Source organism: Gymnoscopelus braueri (genome assembly GCF_963280865.1).
Source record: "Gymnoscopelus braueri genome assembly, chromosome: 13".
Lineage (NCBI taxonomy): Eukaryota > Metazoa > Chordata > Actinopteri > Myctophiformes > Myctophidae > Gymnoscopelus > Gymnoscopelus braueri.
In genome coordinates, this window is record NC_137615.1 from 41,096,573 (window position 1) to 41,108,821 (window position 12,249).

General features: G+C 42.4%; 1 protein-coding gene across 1 annotated transcript in view; it reads left to right on the top strand.

Annotated features, from left to right (window-relative positions):
* Positions 1–12,249, top strand: part of LOC308098796 (transmembrane protease serine 9-like) — a 146,611-nt gene that overhangs the window by 44,473 nt on the left and 89,889 nt on the right. The window contains exons 3-10 of the mRNA XM_080447225.1: positions 7,866–8,028; positions 8,147–8,415; positions 8,992–9,137; positions 9,228–9,531; positions 10,077–10,239; positions 10,358–10,632; positions 11,165–11,310; positions 11,398–11,701. Of these exons, the coding sequence (XP_080303351.1) occupies positions 7,866–8,028; positions 8,147–8,415; positions 8,992–9,137; positions 9,228–9,531; positions 10,077–10,239; positions 10,358–10,632; positions 11,165–11,310; positions 11,398–11,701 (1,770 nt within the window). The remainder of the gene's footprint in view (positions 1–7,865; positions 8,029–8,146; positions 8,416–8,991; positions 9,138–9,227; positions 9,532–10,076; positions 10,240–10,357; positions 10,633–11,164; positions 11,311–11,397; positions 11,702–12,249) is intronic.

Here is a 12,249-nt window from a genome sequence, read left to right on the forward strand (position 1 = left end):
TGCTTAAGGAAATAAGGCATGAAATAAGAAAACAACCAATCAATCATGACTCAACTTTCTAAAGCAACTCTCTTTTGCCCCTCCCACATTTAATCCATGTGACACTTGTGTGGGACACATTTCCCGAAACCTGCAAGGTATTCTTATAAGGAAATAGATAACCATTGTGCAAATTGAGAGAGAGCGAGAGAGGTGTTTAGTGAGTTAGTATTCTGATAGTAATCATTACTATAGAGCATGGGTCTTCAGCAAGGGGTCTGGGACCCCTAGGGGTCCTCAGAGTTACTACAGGGGGCCCGCCAAATCTGTGTGATTTTTATTTATTTTTTCACATTAAGAACTTGAATCCTAGCATCCCTATTCTGGGGGACAATTCAACAAAAATAGCAGATCAACAAGCTGACAATTTTATGTTTATTTTTGTAGATTTGGCATAGAGCAGACCAAGTACAGAGCCAAACGTCAAGTTTACTAAGAATTGAGGGATTAAGTGGTTAAATGTCTGAAAATACACATTAACATGAATCCAACATATTAATAGAAAAGATAACAAACAAATACAAAACATGAATTTACACAACACTGATGATAGTGTTCTCAAACAAGTCTATGAAGCTATCTATGAAAACGTTTAATCTGCAATTACAATATGTAGTGGGGGTCCCTGCTTCATCTCTCTCTCAGCTAAGGGGTCCTTGGTCTGAAAAATGTCAAAGGCCCCTGCTATAGTGTTTGTACAGAAACAGGGTTCTTCCTGTCTCTCCAGCTCTTTATTAAACTCAAAATACATATTCAGGTCAGGATACCAATTTTATCCAATCAGGGGAGAGAAATGATACAGGACACAGGATAACAAGTGAAATTGGAAGCGATGACACAAAGAAATGAGCAGTTAATTTAAGCTGATAAATGGCTACTCTCTGGCTGAACTTGGCAACCCGCACCTGAAAATGTATTTTTGTATTTTCTGTTGAAATATATATATTGACAAATATCACTTACCCTTACCTTTAAGATAAGAAACAATTTCTTGCAGAAATAACTTTTTTTTTAAACTTATTATTATTGAACATCAGGGATGAATAAAACAGATAACAGTAATTATGAAGTCATCTTTAATGTGAGATGTAGACAGCAGGTTGACTCCTTGGAGGAGGAAACGATGAAGACCAAAACTACTCTACGGTTCTGCACAATTAGACAGAAATGCGTGACATTTATTAGCACTTTAGTCCAGTTCCACTCGTGTTCTAAGTGCAATGATCAAATGATGAATGACAGCACAGCTATTTAGTAAGGCAAAAAAGGAAATCCGTTTGTTTGAGAATGGTTCATTGACCCAATATGCCAGTTGTGGACATTGGACGACCACCTCATTTTGATCTACCAGGTGATATGAGGACATAGAGCAGACTTGCTCCTGCCCTCTGATATGGATATGACTTTGATATGGATCATCAAGAGTGTGTACTCTTATTATATTCTTCACGATGACGATGTCAGTTTCCCATCCAGCAGAATACAGCATACTGACTCGACAATTTTTGCGATGCTGGTATGATTATATTTTGCTGCCTTGTGACAAGGCAGCAAAATATAATCTTACCAGCATCGCAAAAACACGTTTTGTTTGCTGTTGCTTCACTACTATATCTTAGGTCAAAGGGGCGGCAGTGGCTCAGGGGTAGAGTGGCCAGTAGAGCGGCCGGGCTCCCCCAGAGTTAGTGTCGAAGTGTCCTTGAGCAAGACACTGAACCCCTAATTGCTCCCGATGAGCAGGTTGGTGCCTTGCATGGTTTCCTCCGCCATCGGTGTATGAATGTGAATGTGAATGGGTGAACGTAATGCACAATTTATGTAAAGCGCTTTGGATAAAAGCGATATATAAATGCACCATTTACCATCGACCATTCAAACGGTCTGACTCCTTTGGTTTAGAGAGGCTCTGAACCGGTGATAGGTCTGTTTTTATCTCCTTTATCAATGAATAATGATCTGAATGTGTAACAAGTTGCATAAGCCCAAATCCTAATAATTATGTCTGATAATAAGGTACTTCTCATATTCCACTGTCAAGCTGTCACGTTTTCACCCAGAACACATGCAAGGTCGCTGCCAATTCCATTTCTGTCTCTAGCTGTGTTGTTGCAATTCGGCTCCTGGAATGTAATAACAATAGTAGATAGTTGGTTAATCTCGGATTGTTTTGAGGAACGCAACAACACCTCCTTCAGCAGAATACAGCATACTGACTCAACAAGACAGCAAACTACAGTCATACCAGCATCGCAAAAACACGTTTTGGAGGGGAAGGGAACTGGTTGGAATAACGTGTTCCTTCCACACGTTACGTCCTACCAGGGAAACTCCCTCCTGTCAGGTGACAAGAAGGTCAGTTGGCTCTCATGCATTGAAGGAGGCATGAGCTCGGCCCTGGGCTCCCTAGGCTGGTGGGGGGAGTGTAGCGCCCAGGATCACTTATATAATTGCACCGGGTGAAAAAGGGTTACAAAATCACGGGATAAAAAATTATATATAAAAAAATGAAAAATGAGGTCAGAGCCAAGGTCAATGTGTTGTCCAAGACGTTTGGGCGCTGTTTGTCTGATAAACTGTGGCACACCTTCATCATCAACATCATCTTCTCTACCAACCAATGGAAGGATTCCACAATCGGCAGCTCATCTCTGTCTAACAAATTATGATGTGTTAAGCCTTGATATGTTGTCTTGGTAACCCCCCTGATAAGGGTCTTGTTATACTGTAACCCCCTTACATTTCATGGCTTGTCAGAGAGCATCTGGTATTGTCAACCTCATGTCTGCTCTCTCAAATACAATAATCGATTACTATACAATAGCTGTGTGTGTCTTCTTATTGCTTCTGTGAAATTAATCTGAACTTCATGGGCAATAAGAAAATATGTATCAATCGGTATAGGGAGGGACAGACAGGCTGGGGCGGGTGAGGTGACACCTCCTGCAGGTGTGTTTGGTAGAGGGAGGAGTATATAAGTTGATTAAACAAGTATGACTTCAGTGCCAGACTCTCTCACACACACACACACACACACACACACACACACACACACACACACATACTGTATGATGGCTGTCTGCCAACTACTCCGTGTAGCAACTCTGCTAACGTTACTGATGAGAGGTGAGTAGAATCTCTGTTGCCTTACCAGTGGTGAACAGTACATTTGCTTGAGTACTGTACTACTAATTTATTTTTGCAAGCTGATTACTTTATATTGTACCTTTGACTCAACTGCATTTCTTGGGACCCAAACTTACAAAGATATATTATGAATTAACTACTTAAGTCCTATTTCAAATATAATGATTATAATGAATATATTTTTTATTTTTGGGCAATTTGGACAACCCCCCAGGGGGTCCCCAAATTATCTTTGGGATTTTCGCTCCGAGTCATATTGTTAAGTCACTGGCGGCCCCCCGGAATATTACTGGTCAGCCACCAACCAGACACCGACTCTCCTGTGAGCCAGTCTGACATAGGGACACCCCTGTCTACCTGACACACAGTCATGCCCACTCACGAGTGCCTATCTCGGGCATAGGAGCCAGCATCACCCGCCAGGCGGTCCATTGGGACCAGCATACATAGGGACATGACTGTCTGACACAGTCTTGCAACATGTGGAGATCTTACAACCACCACCACTGGGGACTGTCGTTACTACCTATGCTCTCAAGACTCAAGAGTGCCTATCTCGGGAATAGGAGCCAGCATGGAGGTCCACTTGGGACCAGTGGGACTATCCAGTGAGCCAGGCGACATAGGGTTACTCCTCTCAGCCTAACGCATAAGCTAAATTCCAATACCTTCATTTGTGCCTCCTCCTCCAGCGTGCCATGACTTAGAAACGTTTGCATCCCAAATGCTAATTTACTTTTGGAGGAGCTGAGAACGAGGAGAGCGCAGGGCCGGCTCCCTAAGCCACTTGGAGTGAGATATCTGGCAAAGATACAAGTGTATTTTTCATGTATGATGTATCTTTTGCGGAACTGTCTTTGTTGAAATGCGTGGCATATAATTTCTCCTCCTCCACATAACAACCCTCTGAGCTCCGGAATAGCCCAGCAATCCAACTGTGTGACACGTCATAATTGCTGTCACTTCAAAAGACTCTGTAGTTTAATGCCACACATAATTGTCTCCGCCAGGCCGAAAGGCATGGCGAGAGCGTATGTTTTGCAATCTATCCCACCGTAGGCTTGATCGCAGCGAAACTGTGCACACACACTCCCTGGATGCCAATTCAGAACCTCTGCCCCAATCTTTTTACATGGGCCTGTTATAGCGCCACCAGGAGGCCGCTTTTTGCAAAACAATTTTTTTAACAGTACTCCTACAGATTTTCGGTACACATGATCTCTATAGTTATGTGATCAAGACTGTTAGATTTCCCATATTCCATCCTGATTGGCTAAGATTGACATCTAAAGCGTGCAGGAATGGCCCGTTTGGAACAAAATGCCGCAAATCATAAACGCATCGTCTGATTGCGGTGAAACTTTGCACGCACATTTGCACTACATTGAGGAAGAAATGCCGCCCTTTCCACATTTCCCTGTTATAGCGCCACCAGCAGGTCTAATGTAGCAAAACACATTTTTGGAACAAAATGTCTCAAATCATGAATGCAGTGTCCGATTGCCATCAAAGGTCGTAACACACGGCAAGCGGTTCACGCGGGCGGTACCGCTCGGATCAGCGGTGATCGTGCCGCGATCATTGTTGTTCTTTTCCTCCTGCGCGGTGCGGTGAAAAGAAAAGCTCACCACAATCCAGCTCTTGCCGCGCGCGCACGCATGCACAAACAAGCACGCGCGCGAGAATTTCACGGGCCGCTCCCGCCTGCCTCACCGCCCCTCAACTTCTCAGCGCGTCCCAAATAATCGCCCGCCGGAAATGAATTACATAGGCGCGTTGGCCGCTTGCCTTGTGAAAGGACCTTAAAAATAAATGGCACCCTTTTCACATTGGCCTATTATAGCACCACCAGGAGGCCACGATAACCTACCTGATCTGGCTGAGACCTGTGCTCCGAGGAGCACTCTTTCTAGTTTGTTCTAGATCTTATGTTTTATTATGCAGAATGCAGTGGATATTACTATTCATTTTTATTTAGTGCTACTTAAATTAACCTATGACTCGAGCAGGGTCTGAATAAAGCTGGGAACATAAATGTATATCTCTCTTCTTACATAGGTTTTGAACAGGGTTTGCAGTACTTTTAAGCCCCTGCTTGAAGGCGTTCATTCGTACGGGGACTCAGGGAGGGTGTTTTGCATGGGAGTCAAGATTTGCATAAAGATGTTAACAGACATGGGGACTTTTGTGCCAAAATGTGATTTAAACACTGTTATCACACTTTTTATATTTTTGGTTCCATTAAGACCAGTGCAACTCCCATCCTGATGACTTGAGCTGGTACAGTGATTAAATAAGTAATTAGATGTACAGTACATTCATTATAGCCGTCACTGTAACTACAGTGAAGTGGAATGAAGTAACGCAATAAGTATTTAGCCATTAGTTCCTTTTCACAACTAACAATATCTTTTTCCTGTGAACCACATGAACCATAGTATCCATATTCTGGGCATGTAGGTGAACATGCAAGACAAATAGGGGAACGTAGCAGAACATTTGACAAAAATTGCAGATCTGCAACCTTAAATATAATTTGCATACTGATTACATATACGTATATATCTCCTTGTTATCACAAACGTTTGCAAGTTTCTGGGAAAAAATGAGTCATGTGTCACGTAGTAGAAATGGGCTAAACCTTTGGGTCATGATTAATTTATTGTTCTCTTATCTCAAGCCTTTTCTAATCGTATTTCCTTATCTTAATTAAATGTGTGCTCCATTCATGAGTGCAGACCTTTCAAAAGTAGTACTTACAGTTTAATGGCAATCAAAAATGTACAGTATTATTCTCAAATGGCGACAAATAATAGTTATAAACCAAAATATTTGTTGAAGTTTAAGTAGTGAGAATGATGTAACATTCATGGTGTGTTTATAACAGGCTGTTATAAGTACTAGAGTGATTCCAATTGCTATTCATAGACTGATAATAAAGTAACTGGGTCATTGGTGACCTGTTACTGTACCGTAGGTGATAGCATCAAGGTGATACTCTCCTGTTTTTCTATGTTTAATCTGTTTTACCATGTTTAACCCTAGAGTCCTAGATGGGCATTGGGCATGCCGTAATAGGTGAACGCTTGGTGAAAATGTCACGCTGAAACCCGTTGTGGGGTAGATCAACTATTTTTGGTGTAGAGGGGAAAAGGAGAGTTCCAAGTATAGACCTCTGGAGGACCCTGGTCAACAAAGTATATAGTGTTTTATTTTCAAGTGAAAATACTTGAATTAATGTACTTTCTGACCATGGTGAGATCACACATAATAAGCGCTGCATCCGTTGTATCAATGCAGGAGTAAACAATCTACATGCTCATCGCTCTAATATTAGCACCGAGAGCTTCAACCCGTAGCAAAGTCTACCCAGGGACTGGCCACTGCTTGGGACCGTGCATCCCATAGCCTGGGGGAGCCAGGCCCCCAGAGTTGCTGAGAAACATTGAAGCTGCCAAAGCTGGAACTGCAGGCGGGGCGAAATACATGCACGAGCAAAAAATACTGAGATATTTATATAATATAATATAAATATGTAAACATATTATACATAAATACATATGCATTTACATATAAATATGCATCTCGAGTGTATTTAATAAATATGAATATAAACACAGGCTCGTTCATGGAGGTATAGGTTGTGACGTAGGACACAAAAGGGACACTAGTGTGAATGCTCATAACTCTATGGTTGCTCGAAACGTCTCAAAAACGTCTCAATAATTCTACTTCCGGGTGCTTCAAAACGCCACTGAGCAATTTCATTGAAATGAATAGCTGGGGGAGGGGCAATCCGCCCTCTAGTTATATTATACCTCTATGGGGGGAGCGTAACCTGGACAACAGAGCCCGTGGGCGCTAACGCTGTTAGCATAGACATAGACGCCTCCTCCGACTCTGGGGCGTCTGCATCTCGGGCGCCATTTTGGAGAAGGCAAGCTTCCTGACTACTGGCCAATCACAGCACGTTTTTTCCAGGACTTGGCAGAATCTAGTTGTATAAAAATATTATTTTTTAAAATTATATACAACTAGATTCTGACACGTCCCGGAAACAGTGTATACAGCACCTCTGTTCCCACTGTCCCGATGAACAAAACAAATGGTGTGCTGTAAATTATTTAAATTTGTCATTTTAATAGCTTGTTTCCATTCCTTTTTCAGGGGCTAACTCACAATTAAATGGTAAGTAAAGTTTTATTTTATTTTTTATTTTACCTGGCTAAAGAGCAATAATCCCCTGCTAAGGCTGCTCATTTCGTCTAACCTAGCCAGTTGACCCATATTTTGGTGGGTCAGACAAAATAAGGTTACGAATATTTACTGTATGTAAAACCCCAAACCTCAGTGTAAGTTCTAAAACAGAACACAGATATTTAACTGCTGAGTGTCAGCAGACTGTCTTCAGTGACACACCTTTCACCTTACATGATGAACATTTGCTGCATATACTGTACAGCCTAAGCTATTTTCCCATTCATTCAGTTGTACAAATTCACACATGTGAACTACAAAGCATTGTAGATTGGCTATTTTCAGCAAAGAGATTTGTCGTAGAAGAATGGAGAATCTAGTATAGAGTCCTGTTAAAGTGGTTTAGCCTGATTTATACTTCATTGTATGACAGAACATAAATTAAGCATTACTCTATTGGCTTTGGCCGGTTGTGTTTTTCTCAGTGTGTGGCCAGCCTCCTCTGAACACCAGGATAGTTGGAGGTGAAGACGCTCCTGCTGGGAGCTGGCCCTGGCAGGCCAGTCTACAAACCTCTAGTGGTCACTTCTGTGGAGGATCTCTTATTAACAAGGAATGGGTGCTGTCAGCTGCTCACTGCTTCTCAAGGTGGGATATTATTATCAGCAAGAGATCCGCTACTCTCCCAAGACCATTTCATTAATACTTGCAAAAAGAAAAGTGAATATTGTGCTCATTATGGATTGTCTTTTTTCTTTACTCCTAGTAATAGCCCAGCTGGTCTCACTGTTTATCTGGGTCGGCAGAGTCAAGAACTAGCCAACCCCAACGAGATCTCTCGGTCGGTTAGCCAGGTCATCCGCAACCCCAACTACAACAGTGATACTAATGATAATGACATCGCTCTTCTGAAACTTGCATCGCCGGTGACGTTTACCGATTATATCCGACCAGTCTGCCTGGCAGCATCGGGGAGCACCTTCTACAGTGGCATCGACAGCTGGATCACTGGCTGGGGCACCATTGGAAGTGGTCGTGAGTATAGTGAATATAGTCCATTTTATTTATAGCATTTCATACCGGGTGAATTAAATAACAACCAAACAACAAACCATACAGCCCACCATACACACACACGCACACGCACGCACACACGCACGCACGCACGCACGCACGCACGCACACACACACACACACACACACACACACACACACACACGCACGCACACAGCATTTATAAAGTCAACCATCCACAATTCAGATCATATCATATTTATCTTTATCTTGTGATTGATTCATGTGTATTGTCCCTGGTCGATAATTAAATGAAGAATTAAACACACAGATTTAGATAGATGTATATGTTTATCTCAGTACCTGCTGATCTGGTTTGGTTTACAGATAGTGAGCAGGTCAGAGTAGTTACAGTAGGAGCTAAGCCATTTAAAGCTATGTATCTTATAAATGGTGCAGTACAGAAAGAGAGGATGGGAGATATGTTCATATCAGGTAGTCATCACCATTATGCAGCGGGTCAGTTGACTGTGATTAAAGAAAACAAAACATTTGATATAGTCATTTGCTCATGAAACTAACTTTGTGTCTCCCTAGTTGCCCTCCCTTCCCCCCAAAACCTCCAGGAGGTGGAGGTTCCAGTGGTGGGGAACAGACAGTGCAAATGCAACTATGGAGTGGGCACCATCAATGACAATATGATCTGTGCTGGACTTAGTGCTGGAGGGAAGGACTCATGTCAGGTGATTGATCATTTGAATGGTTGTGTTCATTGTGAATATTTCTTCCTGGAAACATCTCATTGTTTTAATGCAGTATGTGCTTCCCTACAGGGAGATTCAGGAGGCCCAATGGTGAGCAAAGACGGTGCCCGCTGGATTCAGTCTGGAATAGTGAGCTTCGGTGAGGGTTGTGCCCTGCCTAATAAACCTGGAGTCTACGCCAGAGTGTCTCAGTACCAGTCTTGGATCAACAGTCAGATCAGCAGCGACCAGCCAGGATTTATCACCTTCAACTCCTCTGGGACTAACAGTGACCTGAACGTCACCTGTACTGGTGTGCCACCAGTCGGAACAGCTGCACCAAATATACCAACTACACCTACCAACACCATCCCTCCTACAACTACATCCAAACGTGAGTGGCCGTCAAGACCTAAATCACCATATACAAATGCTCTTTTTTTCTTTTACCTGGCTAAAGAGCAATAATTCCCTGCTAAGGCGGCTCATTTTGTCTAGCCAGTTGACCCATATTTTGGTTGAATTACAGTGGGTCAGACTCAATAAGGTTAAGAAAATGTACTGTATGTAAAACCCAAAACCTCAGTGTACAGTAAGTTCTAAAACAGAACACAGATATTTAACTGCTGAGTGTTAGCAAACTGTCTTCAGTGACACACCTTTTACCTTTACTTAGATGGTGAAAATTTGCTGCATATACTGTACAGACTATGCTATTTTCCATTCTTTCAGTTGTACAAATTCACACATGTGAGCTACAAAGCATTGTATTGGCTATTTTCATCAAAGAGATTTGTCATAGAAGAATGGAGAATCTAGTATAGAGTCCTGTTAGAGTGGTTAAGCCTGATTTATACTTCATTGTATGACTGAACATAAATTAAGCATTACTCTATTGGCTTTGCCACCCGGATCAATTGACGGTTGTGTTTCTCTCAGTGTGTGGCCAGGCTCCTCTGAACACCAGGATAGTTGGAGGTGAAGACGCTCCAGCTGGGAGCTGGCCCTGGCAGGCCAGTCTACAAACCTCTAGTGGTCACTTCTGTGGAGGATCTCTTATTAATAAGGAATGGGTGCTGTCAGCTGCTCACTGCTTCTCAAGGTGGGATATTATTATCAGCAAGAGATCCACTACTCTCCCAAGACCATTTCATTAATACTTGCAAAAAGAAAAGTGAATATTGTGCTCATTATGGATTGTCTTTTTTCTTTACTCCTAGAAGTAGTAATAGCCCAGCTGGTCTAACTGTTTATCTGGGTCGGCAGAGTCAAGAACTAGCCAACCCCAACGAGGTCTCTCGGTCGGTTAGCCAGGTCATCCGCAACCCCAACTACAACAGTGTTACTAGTGATAATGACATTGCTCTTCTGAAACTTTCATCGCCGGTGACGTTTACAGACTATATCCGACCAATCTGCCTGGCAGCATCGGGGAGCACCTTCTACAGTGGCATCGACAGCTGGATCACTGGCTGGGGCACCATTGGAAGTGGTCGTGAGTATAGTGAATAGTGCATAGTGTATAGTGTATAGTCCATTTTATTTATAGCATTTCATACCGGGTGAATTAAATAACAACCAAACAACAAACCATACAGCCCACCAAACACACACACAAACACGCACGCACGCACGCACACACTCACACAGCATTTATAAAGTCAACCATCCACAATTCCGATGATATCATATTTATCTTTATCTTGTGATTGATTCATGTGTAAAGTCCCTGGTCGATAATTAAATGAAGAATTAAACACACACAGATTTAGATAGATGTATATGTTTATCTCTGTACCTGCTGATCTGGCTTGCTTTACAGATAGTGAGCAGGTCAGAGTAGTTAGGAGCTAAGCCATTTAAAGCCATGTATCTTATAAATGGTGCAGTACAGAAAGAGAGGATGGGAGATATGTTCATATCAGGTAGTCATCACCATTATGCAGCGGGTCAGTTGACTGTGATTAAAGAAAACAAAACATTTGATATAGTCATTTGCTCATGAAACTAACTTTGTGTCTCCCTAGTTGCCCTCCCTTCCCCCCAAAACCTCCAGGAGGTGGAGGTTCCAGTGGTGGGGAACAGACAGTGCAAATGCAACTATGGAGTGGGCTCCATCAATGACAATATGATCTGTGCTGGACTTAGTGCTGGAGGGAAGGACTCATGTCAGGTGATCATTTGAATGGTTTTGTTCATTGTGAGTATTTCTTCCCTGGAAACATCTCATTGTTTTAATGCAGTATGTGCTTCCCTACAGGGAGATTCAGGAGGCCCAATGGTGAGCAAAGACGGTGCCCGCTGGATTCAGTCTGGAATAGTGAGCTTCGGTCAGGGTTGTGCCCTGCCTAATAAACCTGGAGTCTACGCCAGAGTGTCTCAGTACCAGTCTTGGATCAACAGTCAGATCAGCAGCGACCAGCCAGGATTTATCACCTTCAACTCCTCTGGGACTAACAGTGACTTGAACGTCACCTGTACTGGTGTGCCACCAGTCGGAACAGCTGCACCAAATATACCAACTACACCTACCAACACCATCCCTCCTACAACTACATCCAAACGTGAGTGGCCGTCAAGACCTAAATCACCATATACAAATGCTCTTTTTTTCTTTTACCTGGCTAAAGAGCAATAATTCCCTGCTAAGGCGGCTCATTTTGTCTAGCCAGTTGACCCATATTTTGGTTGAATTACAGTGGGTCAGACTCAATAAGGTTAAGAAAATGTACTGTATGTAAAACCCAAAACCTCAGTGTACAGTAAGTTCTAAAACAGAACACAGATATTTAACTGCTGAGTGTTAGCAAACTGTCTTCAGTGACACACCTTTTACCTTTACTTACATGGTGAACATTTGCTGCATATACTGTACAGACTATGCTATTTTCCATTCATTCAGTTGTACAAATTCACACATGTGAGCTACAAAGCATTGTATTGGCTATTTTCATCAAAGAGATTTGTCATAGAAGAATGGAGAATCTAGTATAGAGTCCTGTTAGAGTGGTTAAGCCTGATTTATACTTCATTGTATGACTGAACATAAATTAAGCATTACTCTATTGGCTTTGCCACCCGGATCAATTGACGGTTGTGTTTCTCTCAGTGT